The sequence below is a fragment of the Zootermopsis nevadensis genome, unplaced genomic scaffold, assembly GCF_977971745.1.
Source record: "Zootermopsis nevadensis isolate Lab colony 2312 unplaced genomic scaffold, Znev_1.0 Znev_ptg000006l, whole genome shotgun sequence".
In the NCBI taxonomy this organism is placed as follows: Eukaryota; Metazoa; Arthropoda; class Insecta; order Blattodea; family Termopsidae; genus Zootermopsis; species Zootermopsis nevadensis.
The window spans coordinates 3061102-3078729 of NW_028259138.1; the positions used below are offsets into that span (position 1 = coordinate 3061102).

A 17628-nucleotide genomic window follows, 5' to 3' on the forward strand; every position below is an offset into this window, starting at 1 on the left:
AAGAACAAAAATGCGTATTCCAGTTTTGAACAAACAAAATAACTAAATGCTATTTGTATTTGACTTTAATTTGTGTGTGCTTTATGAAAAAGGATATTCCTTTGTTTGGCGTTCGGTTTTGTAAACATTCCTACATCCCAAAAATACTTCACCAATTCAACAGAAAGAGCCACCTGGGATATCCAGAGAAAACAATGGATGGAGAAGTTTTAACACTTCATTTGTTTCGTGTTTGATGTAACGTCATTTCTCACTCATTTTTTCCAATGCACTTTTCACTGTAGTGAAATATTTTTGGCTATTTAGTAGCCGAAACATATAGTCTAAATAAGGCAAATATTTCACAATAGTGAAACGTGTATATAAATAAATGACGGCGCATCAAACGTTAAACTATTAACACACCAGTATGGTGTACCATAGTCGTTAATCACATTTACATGCAGACTTTAAAAAAATGAGAAGATTTCTAACACCTTGCAGAAAATAAACAATCTTTAAAAGCCTCCAGAATGAAAGTTGGAGAAGGAACAGGATAAAGTGCTTAATCCATGATGATGAATAAAAATGTTCCCCTATTAAGTAGTTACGTACAGACTGAAAACCACTTGTACGTTTAATAAAGCTTTTCAGAGCGTTAGAGTAGATCAACGTGTGATTATAATAAACTTATGACGTATAAGTTTACAAACAAACGAAGTGCATAGGGAGAACTAATTATGAGGTGGTTGCGTCTATCTGTCCGTATGTACTGTCGATTGAACTCAAGAACCATTGAACGGATTGTGATGAAAATTGATGTGGAGACTGTGCCATCCTGCAGGACCTGCAAACCGTACTTTTGAATATCCTGTGGCCGGTGACAAAATGACGGCTGAGTAGAGTCCCGAGGTAGACACTGAGGTGCAGAGATCTCGCTCCTAATTTCTTTGTTTGCGATGGTTACCACGAGCTCTTTTAAAAAAACTGCTAAATTTAAAATCGAATTTCACTTAAAGCAGGGATTATATTTGACCAGTACTTACCCACGCCATGGGGCAGAGTCCTTCTTGAGAAGCCAAAAGTCGCTCTGCCAATCAAGAAATTCCCAAAATTTTATGGAACCCGAAGGTTCATCACCGTGTTCACAAGAACCCGCCACTGGTCCCTATCCTGAGCCAGATGAAACCAGTCTATATCACCGCAACCTATTTGTCAAAAATACATTTTAATATTATTCTACTACCTACGTAGTGGTCTCTTCCCTTCTGGTCTGTCCAAAAAGCCTTGTATGCATTCCTGTTCTCGCCCATGCGGGATACATGCCCTGCCCATCGCATCCTCCTTGGCTTGATCGGTCTAATTCTATTTGGGGAGGAGTAAAACCTATGAAGCTCCTCATTATGCAACTTTCTCCAGCCTCCTAGTAATTCATCCCTCTCATATCCAAATATTCTCCTTAACACCCTGTTCTCAAACACCCTCAATCCGCGTTCCTCCCTTAGTTTCCGAGACCAAGCTTCACACCCATACAAAACAAAGGGCAATAGATTTCCTATATTTTAATCTTTACGTTTTTAGACAGCAGACGAAACGACAAAAGGTTCAGAATTGAATGGTAGCAAGCATTACGAGAATTTCATCTCCTCTTTCTTCATAAATCAAATTTTGATTTGTTACACTCGTTACAAAATATCTTAACTTTGCCACAGTTTCAAAGGATCCATTAGTTATCTTTGTGTTAACGATTATGCCCTGCATTCTGGTGACGAGACATCGACACATATTTAGTGTTCTTTGTTTTTTCTTCTAGACCAACCTCCTTCCTAGTGTCAATTAGAGCTTGTGCATTTTTGTTTATGATATTTATGTTAACCCCAATAGATTTACATCATCAGCATAGACCATAATCTTATGTGTCCCATTCAATTTCAGTCCCACCTGGTTTTCTTGGAACTTCCTAATGGCGTATTCTAAATCAAATTTTAAAAGCAATGGCAATGAAGCATCTCCTTGTTTTAGACAATTTTGAATAGGAAATGTGTCAGACAAATGTTTATTTATGTGGACTTTACTGTAGGTTTCCTTTAAACTTATTTTAATAAGCCTTACTGGATGGATGTACCAAACTCAATGAGAATATTGTAAAGTACTTCCCTCCTGACTATGAGCCGGGATAGCTCAGTCAGTATAGTGACTAGCTACGGACTGGACGACCGGGGTTCGATCCCCGACGGGGGCAGAGGATTTTTCCTCTAGCCTCTGCGTCCAGACCGGCTCTGGGGCCCACCCAGCCTCCTCTACAATGGGTACCGGGGTCCTTTCCCCGGGGGTAAAGCCGGCCGGGGCGTGATGCTGACCACTCACCCCCATCTAGTGCCGAGGTCAAGTGAGGAGCTATACCTCCTCTCACCCCAAGCGCCTGTATGGCACGTAGCAGGACAAACTTTACTTTTTTTTTACTTTTTACTTCCCTCCTGACTATACCATAGACTTTCTTTTATGAATAACTGATGTACTGTCTCATTGTTCTCCCATTTTACTCTATCTGATGAATACAAAAATTCTGATCAGTAGTTGACCTATTAAATCGAAACCCACACTGATGATTCCCAATAAATTTGTCTACGTATGGACTTAACCTTGAAAGAAGGATGTTGGATAATATTTTATATAAAGTTGATAACACTGATATGCCTAGATAATTACTACAGTCATGTTTATCGCCCTTCTGGTAAATTGGTACAATAATAGACCCCTTTCACTGTTGAGGTAATTCTTCCTTGTTTCAAATAAAATTAAGAAGTTTGTGGATATCAGAACGTAACGTTTCACCTCCTACTTGAATGAATTCTGCCAGAATTTGAATACTACCTGGCGATTTATAACTTTTCATATTTTAAATATCAATTTCAATCTCAAAAGTACTAGGTCAAGGTAGTAATGGCTGAGCTGTATGTATTTCCGTGTCTAATATCACTAACCCTATGCACATTCAATAGCTGAGAGAAGTTATTCTTCCGCCTATTGAAATATTGTGGGAATCTGCCAACAGATCACCATTCTCATCCTTTATCATGTTACTTCTAGACTGACCAACACAAATCAAAATTGAATTTGATTCACAATTTTCAGCATAGACCATGAATACAAAGATTATAAGTTACGCTGTCCCGGGTACACGTCGTGATGTTCCAGGAGGCAGAGAGTTTAAGAAGTAGGGTTCCTACTTGTTACTGACTTCGTTATTAGATTGGGGTGAATGGTCAGCGTCACGCCTCACCCCGCTCTATCCCAGGGGAAAGAACCCACGACACTCGTTAGACATGGGGCTGGGTGGGACCCAGGGCCGGTCTCGACGCAGAGGCTGGAAGAAAAGTCCTTTGCCCCTGTCAGCGATCAACCTAGGTCGTCACTGTACTCACTAAGCTACCCTGGCTCTAATACCGAAATTAATGTAAATCCATCCAGTTATTTCAGAGGTATTTGCGCGGACGAACGAACTGAATCTGTTTCATAGGAAGTACTCTTGGTGTATTTCGTGCAAAGAACGTATCACTGTTGTAAACAGAGGTGGGCTAAATTTATCTCCGGATTCGTGATTTTGCTATTGTTTCATTTTCCACTGTATTCAGTGGCAATGTTCAGCACATTCTGCATGGGATCAGATTATATTAGGCTTCCATCAGCTGATATATGAGAGATCATTTGTCTGAAGTTTATAGCCTCTCGCTCGGCGACACAGTGCCGATTTAACTCCGTCACAGCGAGTCGTGACAGTCGATTGTTCAAAACACTCCTATCTAAATAAAAAGATCTAGCCTATATGACACAGAAAGGATGCTACTAAAGCACACTATAACAATTCAACGCACGAAATGCATCTCCTTATTACAGTTTTTACATATTTTACAAGTGTGAACTAGACATTTCCGGCCTCGGATCGATACTAGTGGCGGGTTTTCGCGAACACGGCAATAAAACTTCATATTCGTGGAGCTAATGTAAGCTTTGAAACAATGAATTTGCTCCAGGGAGTTAGTTATGACAGTCTTGTTGCATTATACAAACCATGATAAAAATGGTTTTACTACCCAGATTTATGAAATATGATATATTCATGTATACCTATAATATCTATGTCTGTGGTTTAATGAGGGCACAGACAAGCAAACAGACCTACATATGCCGCTCGCTTACCATCATATGACTATACAAGAAACGTGGCTGGAATATTCTAGATTCGATCAGTCTTTACGTAGCTCATGTTCTTATTACTTACTTATTTACTGAGTGGCTGTACAGTCCTTGAAGGACCCCGGCCTCCTCATATATGAAAGGATTATTAATCTATTTAGACATGTGGTAGGACTCCTTGGACGAGTGATCAGCCCATCGCAAGGCCTCTACCTGTACACAGGACAACACAATACATAAAAACGCGGACAAACATCCATGGCTTGGGTGGGATTCGAACCCAGGGTCCCGGTGTCTGAGCAATGAAGACTGAGGCCCAGACAGTGAGGTCACCGTGATCGACTTCGTTTCAATTAGACTACAGAAATTAATAAGGATATTTTAATAATGCGCCTAACAAAGATTTATTGAAGTAGATATATTAATTCAATACAATTCTATACTTTAATATGCAAATTGATCATCTACAGGAACCAATTACTGAGTTAGCACAGAAAGATATAATAAATAAAAATAAAAGAAGACAATAAAAACTAAACTAAATGCGTATAATGAATGTAAGCACTTTCTCGTAACAAGTAAGAGTTCTCAAACGAAGACTTTTTTTGCCAAAAATGTCCAAAAATTAGCAAACATCATTTGCAGCAGTAATGCACGTAGCTGAAGGACTGTGTTAATGCACTGCTAACGCTGAAAGTAGAAAACTCTGTTTGCCCTGCAAGCACTTCCATCGGTCGTTCATGTTGCTGAAAATTCGTCGCCATTACTTGAAAAATATGATTGCTCCAGCAGGGGCATCAATTGTCAGCGAATGTCAGCCAAATTATACTCGGCAGCTGCACCTCTGACCTCACAGCACGCCATCGGCACATAATCCATACGTGACGTTGTACAGTCAGCTGGAAAAGTAAATAGCTCTCTGTCTGTGTAAGTTTAAAGTTCAACTCCTTCAGTACAGACCTCCGCCGCGGAACACATTCTTGAGTCAGTTACATCTACCGTCCAATTTCGCAACGTACTGTCCCTTCGTGCCCTCAGTCTTCAAAGTAATCGCTTTTCATCAGGTTTCCAACCAAATTACTACATGCATTCCTTATCTTTCCCATCAGACCCACAGGCCAGTCTATTGTAGCCTCCTAGATGTCACTGTACTAACAGCAATTGAAACTCAGTATTATTTTTACTAAACTGCCCGCTAAATCATTCTCTTCAGGTCAGATACAGTATGTTTAATGATAAATTTAAAAACAAATGTCAGTTCACGTCTGCGGCAGGCATTACCATAATACAAGTAGTTGACTTTATTTTTTTGAGCGATATTACAGTTGGATAGGGCTGTCTTCTCGGTTGTTGCGCCGTGCACTCTGATAGAAGTTTACCTACGTTTCAGAGGTCCTTGCTGCCTCCATCATCATGGCAGCAAGGACCTCTAAAACGTCGGTAAACTTCTACCTGACTACACAGCGCAACAGCCCAGAAGACAGCCATCTTCAGACTCATCGCCGTGAAAACCTCAAATCCTAGATAATGCAGCTGCATCGGGAAAACTTTGCAGCGAGGAATGCAGTTCCAGCCGGAAAGTGACGGTTACTCTCAGCATTATCACTGAACGCACTGTATTTATGGGGGAAATATACGAAAATGCAACAATATCTGTAAGGATAATCTTTAAAGACGTTTTGGCACATATTTTCCTTGAAATGATTCATTAACACGGTGAACCAGTCGTACAATTTAGTGATATGTCTATGAGAATAATTTTCGCCCTGATCTGTTCGAGATTTATTCGAAGCAAGGATTTTATAGGCGAGGAACAGGGACAGGCAAGTGACATGCGTAGTTTACGATTGCGAATCGGCGTTTTAATCCTAACCCGTATGCGCGAAATGACCTCACAGTGGTAAGGCGGAAGGTGAAGTACGTGACGTGGACCTTGCTCTAAATTAGGCTACTTACTTTCCCCGCTCTGGACCAATAGGGAGCCAGTGCGGACGGCATCGCTCTCTTGTCAGTGTTTGTTGCCTCCTCCATACATAGTCGGAACATACCAAAATTTATTCCAAACAAGTCAAATGTGTCAAGTTTGTAATTTTATCCTATATAAAGTATTTCATACAAATTTCTAGATATGTGTGTTTACGTTGTGTCTATATCCAACACTTCTAATGATTCCTTTATATCATCTATTAATTAGAATCGTTAACTTAAATCTACGTACAGATTCCATACTTATTAAAATATCTTTGGATAACCTTGAGATGCTGTTTTATCATGAAAGTTGAAGAATATGATTTGTTATCTTCTGGATTGTGATGCCGCGTGCCGTTGCAAGTGGGATTTCTTGACCACAAAGCCTGACAGAATCAACTTCTCTTTTATTGAACTTCCAGAATTTTGTCCTTAATGAATCACAATTTAAAACTCTCTTTTGAATATATTTTTAACACTTTTGACGGCTAGTATCAGCCGTTTGTTTTTCTAAGCTCAAACGTTATCTCTAATTTTTTGTCTGTAGTTCCTACCTCGTCTAATAATAATTATTACTAAAAAAACTACCCTCCAAAAATGACTGGAAATTCTGTTAGTAATTAAAATATTTTTGTTTAAAAATGCAACAAAGCAGCGTATAACAATTAAAATCATTACTTATCTTTGCTTAATTACGAAAGCTAAGAAGCTTTAACATGATAACATGTGTTTCGCTGCGATGCACAGAAGAGCAAATCCATGCACGAGAGAAAAGTCTGTTCTTTCAGTGCATTGCATCCACAAAGAAGCATATGAAAATTAAAATTAGATAATTCTGTGAAACGAAAGAATTAACATCATTACTATTTTTATTTACAGGATACAACATGAATTTATATATTTAAGTCTCAAAAAATGATTTTATATCGAGGCTGTAATAAAGGTGGCGAGTTGTAAATGCACATAGTAGGCCGCCATTAACAGCATTACCATGGCAACGGTCATGATATTATTCTATCAATCCCAAAGTCCCTAAACAGCTAATGATCACCAACCAATCAACACTGCTAATTATTTAGGGGGATTAATATTATGGTTCCAAAGATATCTGTCAGCGGTAAAGTGTTTCACAACCTAAATTAAATTATCCTTCGGAACTCTAAATTTGTTAGTTATTCATAAAAGGTTTGTTCTGTTACGTTATTTCTTAAAAGACTGCTATCGCACAAATCTATGCCAATTTCCAAGACCGACCGGTTTGTGGAATGTGACAGCTACGTTAAACTGGAGTGTACGTTGTGACAGAGGTCGCATATCACTAGAGTCCCTTCTGTGTGCGCACATGAATCTATTTTTCTCAGTTACATTTCCCCTCTGAGTTATACTCCAACCTCCTACTTTATTCACCTCTTCGTCTCTGCTGTCAGACGGCACTTCCGGGGTAAGAAAAGAACAAAATTCTGTTGGGGACTCCCAGTCCGTCCGACCCGGAGCACAAAAAGTAGTTTCCCTCTTGCAATGGGTATTCTAACACACCCACCATCAAGGCGATGATCGCCCTGATAATGGAGGCAGCAAGGACCTGTGAAACGTCGGTAAAATTCTCCCAGACTATACTGGCGCTACAACCCAGAAGACAGCCATTTTCGTACTCACCGCCTTGAGAACGTCAAACCCTACTTAGTAAATGGGTACTGTTGTTTAAAGAAATAGTGTCTGTTTATTCTGAGAATCATATGAAATCCATAAATATACTCTGTGGGAGAAATACAGAGTTAGTGATTACTAAAAGCAGGGAGGCCATATAGTTACCACTGGGCTTTAAAGGGTTAAACTCTGCCAAATAATTCAAGAAGTAGGTTTATACATAAAGGTTCATTCAGATGTATCCTTCTAGCAGCCAACAAAATATATCAAATTAAATTAAAATTAAAACGATGAGACATATAAAATTTAATCGAAATTGGTCTCATAATTTTGGTATGGCGTTTTTATTTCCACAGAAATTATATAGTCATTAGTTACAATTGTATTTATTCCTCGAAACGCAAATAAATATATAGTAGTGTATATGAGAATGTTCTGCTACAAACTCTAGGCTTTACTCAAATGTCTTTTTTATCATAAAATGAGAAGTGATATTTCAACACGAAACTCGATATGTAGAATTTGAGGTTTTCACAGCATTGAGTCTGAAGATTATTGTCTTCTGGGTTATTGAGCCGTGTGTGTGATCGCCCTGATGACGGAGGCAGTATGACCTCTGAAACGTAGGTGGAAATCTATCAAAATACACGGCGCAATAACCCAGAAGACAGCAATCTTCACGAAACTCGACACTTTTCCCAAAACATGCCTGAAGAAATTTGATAAATAGCGGTTGAACAGCGTGGGATTCTGAATTGTTACACATACTGTGAAACTTATTCAGAGTCCCTCAAGAACCATCACAGATTGCAGCTACTGCCGACAGTTTTCTAGCGGCGTTATCTATGTCACTCCAAGGAACACAATTTGAGATAAAAGGAAGGCATTTCGCTGTCAGAGTACCTGTACTGGACAGTCATCTTAATGACCTAAATGTAAAGTGGAAGTCCGTTGAGGACTTGATCTGAATGTGTTCACACCTTGTCACCAGAATGCACGGCATTATTATAACATAAAGCCAGTTAACAAATCTTTCGACACTTTAAGTAACCCATTTGAAAACAAGCGTTAACAATTTATATCTTAATTGCATCATGCTTGTGTTTCAATACAATACTTTTATTTTCCGTCGTTTTACACAAGCTTATTGTTAAAATCATATAAAATTTCACATAAAATTGTTACATTTTAAAATTGACGACATGTTTCGATATACAATCTTATCATCGTCAGGTCTATCAAAATTAAAATTAAAATCTGGTGTATCTGTTGCTCTGCTTATATTGCTTTTGTTTTTACTCGTTTTTATTACATCTCCAGGCTTCTTCGATTTTATTTTTGGAGACGCGCCTGGGTGCCTATATCTGCAAAATCAATTTTAATTTTCATATCGTGATAAGGCTACCGAAATAGGAAATGGAATAATATTACTCTAATTTATAATATTGTAAGGAATTATTCAAATATATCGTATTACAAACAAAATAAATGTAATCACAAAATATAAAGTATTATAACATACCGGGTTTTGTATGAGGTGCGTGTCCGTTGTTATTGAATGGCAGACAGTAACTGAGTTGTGAGTATCGTGTATGGCTATATATATTGGGTGAAAGTTGTTTAGGGGGTTGGGTCAATGGACTGTAGAATGTTAAATATCGGATTGTTCGTGTAAATGTTACTGTCGTTTAATGCAAGGTTTTGTTTATGTGTTCTTTGTATATGATATTTCTCTATGGTGTCTCTATGTCGTTTGTTTTGCATTATTTTTATAATGTCCAATGTATGTTCTATTTTGTTGTATGAATGTCCTGTGTTTAATATATGCTTTGCATATGCTGAATGGTCTTTATTATGTTTTATTGCTGTAATATGTTCTTTATATCTTTGATTAAAGGTGCGTCCAGTTTGGCCTATATAGGTTAACGGGCAATCATTGCATTTTAACCTATATATGCCTGGTTTTTCGTATTGATTTGTTGTATCTATTTGTGGTTTTTGTTTCAAGATGTTTTTATAGTGTTTTTTGTTCTAGCATTTAGAACAAAAAACACTATAAAAAACATCTTGAAACAAAAACCACAAATAGATACAACAAATCAATACGAAAAACCAGGCATATATAGGTTAAAATGCAATGATTGCCCGTTAACCTATATAGGCCAAACTGGACGCACCTTTAATCAAAGATATAAAGAACATATTACAGCAATAAAACATAATAAAGACCATTCAGCATATGCAAAGCATATATTAAACACAGGACATTCATACAACAAAATAGAACATACATTGGACATTATAAAAATAATACAAAACAAACGACATAGAGACACCATAGAGAAATATCATATACAAAGAACACATAAACAAAACCTTGCATTAAACGACAGTAACATTTACACGAACAATCCGATATTTAACATTCTACAGTCCATTGACCCAACCCCCTAAACAACTTTCACCCAATATATATAGCCATACACGATACTCACAACTCAGTTACTGTCTGCCATTCAATAACAACGGACACGCACCTCATACAAAACCCGGTATGTTATAATACTTTATATTTTGTGATTACATTTATTTTGTTTGTAATACGATATATTTGAATAATTCCTTACAATATTATAAATTAGAGTAATATTATTCCATTTCCTATTTCGGTAGCCTTATCACGATATGAAAATTAAAATTGATTTTGCAGATATAGGCACCCAGGCGCGTCTCCAAAAATAAAATCGAAGAAGCCTGGAGATGTAATAAAAACGAGTAAAAACAAAAGCAATATAAGCAGAGCAACAGATACACCAGATTTTAATTTTAATTTTGATAGACCTGACGATGATAAGATTGTATATCGAAACATGTCGTCAATTTTAAAATGTAACAATTTTATGTGAAATTTTATATGATTTTAACAATAAGCTTGTGTAAAACGACGGAAAATAAAAGTATTGTAAGCGTTAACAAATAAAACTTATAATCTCGAAGAAGTTAAGAGTAGATAAATTTGGATAATGCTTTCTATAATACAGTTTAGCATATTTTATGCTCCCATCTCCTATCTGAATGAGTGGTGAGGTCAGTGTTTTGAAGTACTGAGAGGATACAGGAAATTAAATAATACTACCTGTGCCTAATATTATTATTGTGATTAATTCTAGGAACATGAGATGAGGAAAGAGGTAAGCGTGCATTGTAGAGACGAGATAAACGTGTAAAACTGTGTTCGGGAGACATCAAAAGAAGACATCAATCGGGAGACGTAGTCTTAGATAGGGAATGAATCTTAAATAAACTGGCTGATGATAACGTCAAATGGTGAGCTTTTGTAAATATGGCAATGAACCTCCGACTTCCATAGGAGGTGGGGCATTTCTTGGCGAGCAGCTAATCAACTTTGGAAAACAGACCTTCCACGATGGATCAGTTCGAGACATAAGAGGATTCGGCTTCAGGCACATGCGGAATGTGACGTAAGTTTCGCTTGGCCGAACTTCAAACAATCTCTTCCCGTGTTCTGGTATTTTGGCCACCTCTAACATGGCTCCACAGAATTGTTCTGGATACAGAAGATAGCTCTAATTGCAATGATTTCAGCGCCTTTATTAATCATTACCGCGCATGGCCTGCGTATTTCAGGCCAAAGAATGCGTCCAATGACTTGTGTCGTTGTATTACCCACTCTGTCAATAAAATATGAGTTACATGTTTTATGAATGTGTGTACCAAACAGAATTTCAGGTCCCTACATCATTTACGCCTCCACATACAAAATCCAATACCGAAATTTTAGCATTAATGGCATAGGTTTCATACCAAATTTGATCGAAACATGCCAAACTGTTAAGAAGTTATTAAGGACGTATAAACTGGATCAGTGTAAAACGATACGTGAATTTCCGGGCTTCCGATGTTTTACTCAGACACGTGGCAGGTCGGTACGTTCATGTGTAGCGAGCGGCTTCTAATTCAAGACAACAAGCCACAGAACTTTTCTGCATGTTACCTCCTGAAGGCAAAGGAAAAGAGTGAAAGTGTAGAGCTGTCGAATAAGACTTGTTCCAGTTCGTCAGACTGTCTGTGCCGATCATAAGCCTGGATGTACCTGGATCAGCTTGGTCTCTTAAAACAAGAAAGAGCAGGTGGCTTTAGGAACGCGTGATTCCTTTGCGCATGAAGTGAATATAAACGTAGTGGTGTTGACCTCGTCACACCGCTATAAATGTGGCGACCGGGGAGTACCTGAGTACGACCCAAATCACTTCTAGCTAATTGGCCATGGACTATGAGAAAGACTAAGCAGTTTCAGCCAGAACACAGTTAAAGAGGTGGTTGTCTTTAAAAAAGAAGGTCCCGACTAGTCCGTCCGTAGACCTATGGCATAGTCTTCTAACGTGACAGTACCGTAAGTTGGCCGAAGGTATTTCCTAATTAGTGATATTCTAAAAATGCATATAGGTCCTCGAATAGACAGGTTTTAGCTAGTGAAAGTGACACATGGTAAGCTTCCATAAAATTTAAAAAAAAAACCCCTGTAAAGCGATTGTACAATTATGTGAAAAGAGTTTATTTTAGGATTTAATTAAACTAGGGAAATAAACAAATTAAATCAAAATAAAAACAGCTCGATATAATGCAGTAAATGCCTACCACTGAGAGTGTCATCCAAATCGGTTCAGTAGTTTGAGTATTGTTACTTAGCGATTTACAGGCGGATAAGTAAACTAACATGCGTTGAAATTTATACTTTCGAAAATGTGTGCTAAAAATATTACAAGTGTTTGTAAAGACGTGCTCCGGAAACCACTTAACGTAAGAGGGACGAAGTAAGTGAGCAATTAAATTACGTAAGGATAAACTCCGTTTTGATAGAAAATGAAGGAGGTTAAAATAGGCTAAGCAATTGGATAATAAGGGAGGCAAGGACTCCATACAGAATTATAGTGAAGATATCTCTTGGAAGATGTCCAGTTTGAAGCCCTAAAAGGAGATGGAACATTAAAACGGACGTATGATAGGTGTGTCGTGAAGATAAGACGTGTAGGATTTGAGGTTTTCACAGCGTTGAGTATGAAGATTTCTGTCTTCTGGGTTGTTGCGCCGTGTAGAATGGTAGATGTCCACCAATGTTTCAGAGGTCATTCCTGCCTCCACCATCAGGGCGATCGCCCTGATGACGGACCTCTGAAATTTTGGTGGACATCTCACGGCGCAACAACCCAGAAGACAGAAATCTTCAAGATAAGACGTGGACATAATTGTCTTAGGCTCGATTACAGTGATATTAGTGTTGATCACCTTCGAGTTCTCTATAGTCATGTAAAAATGACAAGACAGACATTGTAATTGTACGTTCCATTTTACTGTAATTAATGTATTACAGAAAAGATCTTAGGATTTGTCTTCCTAACATTTAAACATAACTGTCACCTGCCACCAGACTTCGAAAATATGTCAGCAATAATCTTTGTTATTGTCACGAGGAGGCAAAACTGTGTCTATGCGGAATTGCGACCGGTAATGGGTCAATTGTGAATCCCACAGCTGACTGATTAGTGAATATGGACCAGCATATTGACAGGAGGAAACCAAAAGACTCGGAAAAAATCCTGTCCCAGTGTCTCTGTGTCCGTCACAAATCCCTCATGAACTGACATGAGCGCGAACCCAAGCCTTCGCAGTGAGAAATCTGAGACTAACCCCTTAATTATTTCACCGTAATCACTTGTCATTAGCAATATGTTTAACTAATTCTCCGGAAGTCATTTCTTGATAAGATGAAAAAATATCAACATTCAAGAAAGACGTACCTGATTGGTTGATTTTAAAAAGCACTCGTTACCGCGCGAGTTGCTTCCTTCATCGTGGCGCCCTATTCTGCATTATTCTGGGTTTGGTGGGACTGGAGAAGACCAGGAGCAACCTGTCAGAATAATGAACTGCGCATCTCGAAGTGCAGTCATTTGTTTCTGGTGCCTGCAAACCGCTGGCTGCTGGTGTGAACGTGATGTCTGTCCCGTCTCCCCCTGAGTAATGCGCCACAGTCCTTGTAACCCCCACGGAATTTCAAACGTTCCTGCCCTTTATCCTCTTGCCTCGCACAACATTTTTCTTTTGCTTTCGTCACTCTCTCAATGCCTCTAACTTCAAAAGCTTTAAACGTCAGAGACCTACAGCCAAAAGCGGCACAAGTTTAAGTACGTGTATTTTCCAAGTCGTTCTTTGATTTGTGTTCCTCATTGGTCTTCAATCAGAGTGAGAGAGTGGTACTGATCGATTACTGCAAAACTAATCACACTGCACAGTCAAAAATTTTCCATTGTATTTAATTAAAAATTCAGCATATAAATCATGTTTTACACAAAATTAATTGATCTAAATTAAGTTTATTTGTTTCTGTCAGCACTGTAACTAACATAAGGGTTGGATGACTAGACTTCGATGCCCTGCAGGGCAGAAATTTTCTATTCGCCACACGACGTCCAGATCGGTTCTATGGTCAACCCAGCCGCCTACCCAGTGGGTATTGGGATGTTTCCTTGGGGATAAATCGACCACAAAAGAAATCGAAGCGGTGTAATGGTCACCAGTCCTGATTCATAGAACAGACGTGCCCATGTAACTTTCTATCAACGTATAATGCCAAAGTTAACAATAAGTGCGGTTTATTTCCACTCTCTCTACACGCCTTGGTAGAGTTGTGCTTAGGCACACGGATAAAATTAAATTTAAAAATGTATTGTTTACAATGGTAACCAATGAAATAGATAGAATTATATTCAGTAACACGGCACAGATTACGTTACATTTCTTTACATGTACACATCGAAAAACATAAGTGAGTGAGTGAGTGAGTGAGTAAGTAAGTAAGTAAGTAAATAAGCAAGTGAGTGAGTGAGTGAGTGAGTGAGTAAGTAAGTAAGTAAGTAAGTAAGTAAGTAAGTAAGTAAGTAAGTAAGTAAGTAAGTAAGTAAGTGAGTAAGTAAGTAAGTAATTAAGTAAGTAAGTAAAGCTGTCCCGCTACATGCCATGGGGGCAGGGGGTATTGCTATTCATTCTTAGCATCGGCACTAGATGGGGGTGAGTGGTCAGCGTTACGCCCCGGCCGTGCTTTACCACCGGGAAAGGACCCCGGTATCCATTGTAGAGGAGGCTGAGTGGGCCCCAGAACATTGAGGAAAAATCCTCTGCTCCTGTCGGGGTTTAAACCCCGGTAGTCCAGTCCGTAATGCCACTATTCTTACTAAACTACCTAAAAATCTTATCGCTCAAATTATTTCTATTGAGCGGAATAGAGTATATATTTTGTGTTCCCCAAATTTCTGAACTATGAACAATTTCACAAAAGGTTGATTTGAGGTTTATATGGAAAAGGGAATGAGATGGGCCGACAAGACGGATAATTAAGTTGGACTGACAGATCTTAATTTACCTGCATTGACAATACGTAATGTAAACACGTAAACTATATTTGAGAGATAAATCGGGAGATACAAGTTATTTACATAAAACGTTAAATTTATGTTAGCGAATCGTATAAGTAACATAAGCAACGTCATTAGCCATTCACAAACACGCATATAAAAAGGAATCGATAAGGAAATAAAGAAGGGAAATAAGAGATGAACATACATAAATAATGAATAAAAGGATGGCATAAATGAAGAAAGGAAAGTCAGAACAAAAAAAAGGAAAGAAGAATTCGAAAGAAAGCAGAAAAGCAGAATAAAATAATAAGAAAAGAATTAATGAAAGGAAGAAGGAAATGAGAAAGAACGAAAAATAAGTCACTGGAAGAAAGAATTAAGAAATGGAAACGGGACAAATTAAAGAAAGAAACAGACATACAAAGCAAGTAACATAATAAAACAGAAGAAAAGGAATACGAAAGAATTAAAGAGGGGGCGAAATAAAGCCTGGAAATTTGCTGTTCCCTTCCAACATCCCAATGCGGGGGGGGGGGGGGGGCGGCTAAGAAGTGCCTGTAGAGAATATTACAGTGCACTGATTTCGAAAGCAGGCGCGTACTGTACCATCGCCTATCGGAATAATTTATATTCTGGATTACTTGACGCCGTGGATCATAAATTTTGAAAAAGAATAACCCACCCAGAGAGAAGCCGCTGGGATTAGAGGGACACGCGACTAAAGCCAGACCTGTCTGCTCACATGCAGTAATTCACCCACTTGTAAGGATAACATAAAATATACAGCAGAAAATGGCACTCTCTTCTCAGAAGTTCACACGGTCGGCATGTTCATATTAAAGGCATGGAATTAACTGAAGTGGAAACTATTCTTCAAATACGTTATTAGCCAGCCTGCATATCACACTGCCTTCGTGCTTATTTATTGCAGCTACAAATCTGTTGTCACAAAGCCAATTACACCACACACATTATACTGCAAAGAGTGGAGCATTTCTGTCCATGTATTTCCTTAAATATTTACCTCATCAACAAATTTTGCAGCTGTTAATGCGATTTTAACTTGTATGTTTCAACAGTTTGGATCACATGTAAAGCATGGAAGCATTAATATGAATGGGAATGACTTACGAGGTGCGATCGGAAAGTTTCTAGACTGCGCCTATAAAAACCCGTACACTTATCTCAGGTATTAAATTCATCCATCACCCTCGAAGTAGTTCCCCTGGAAGTGAACACAACGATCCCAGCGCCGCTGCCAAGCCTGGAAGCATCCCTGGAAATCTTTCTTTGTCAGCCTGTCAAGCACCATCTGCGATTCTGCCTGAATCTCTTCTATCGTCTCAAATCTCCTACCCTTTAGCTGAATTTTCATCTTTGGGAAGAGGAAGAAGTCACACGGCGAATAAGGAGGGTGCGGGATGACGGCCATGGTGTTTGAGGCCAAAAACTGCCGAACTTTGAGGGCGGTGTGCGCTGGCGCGTTGTCATGATGCGTCGCATGTGGAGTTCTTCCTTTAGAATCAGCTGACAGGTCCCATAGCCTATCCCAACAATGTCGCACAAGTCGTTGATGGTACGACGTCGATCTTCGTGAATGGCCTGCCGAATCTTCGTAACATTTTCGGGCGTTGTGCTCGAAGATGGTCGTCCAGAACGCTCGTCATCATCGACAGAGGTTCGGCCATTTTTAAAACGTGAATGCCACACAAAAGTTTGTGCACGACCCATTGCGGACTCCCCAAATGCTTGCTTTAGCATTTCATAGGTTTCCGTAGCCGTTTTGGCGAGTCTTTGGCAAAATTTGATTTGTTCATAAAAATCCACCATTCCGAAATCGCAGGAGGGTCGGTGTAATACACTACCAAAACGCCCGTAACTAAGAAACAAATGGTAATTCGATGATGCCGGCTGGCACACTGATTCACTATGAATGTAGGCCGTACCCCCTAGCGGCAGAAGCTCGTACTACATCCGGTTCGCCCTCTATTGACACAGTCTGTAAACTTTCCGATCGCACCTCGTATATTCCATTCATCAAATTTATTTGCCAGCGACGAAGAACGTATGACGCCAGTAATTGGCGGACTTACCTTCAGCGGAAGTGACGAACTGCAGCTCCGCGCTGTAGCCGTCTACCAGACGTCGAATTACGTTGATCTGCTCCAGCGTCAGTTGGACGGCGTCTTTATACTGCGCCTCGCACGGCACGTACGCAGACCAGAACTGTGGATCACAACAGTCTTCTCTCAAGATCCTCTCACGTACCTGGGCGTCACTTTCACATAGAGCTATTTTATGAAAGTCAGTGCACATACAAAGAGCCATTAGGGAGTGACAAAATATTTAAAATCCCGGAAAAGCGCTATGGGTTTCGAAACCCGGCCAAGTCTGAGGCTGT

General features: G+C 39.1%; 1 protein-coding gene across 1 annotated transcript in view; it reads right to left on the reverse strand.

Annotated features, from left to right (window-relative positions):
* Positions 1-17628, reverse strand: part of LOC110832377 (dipeptidase 1) — a 221210-nt gene that overhangs the window by 56243 nt on the left and 147339 nt on the right. Inside the window, exon 6 of the mRNA XM_087343558.1 lies at positions 17321-17453. Within this exon, the coding sequence (XP_087199684.1) occupies positions 17321-17453 (133 nt within the window). The remainder of the gene's footprint in view (positions 1-17320; positions 17454-17628) is intronic.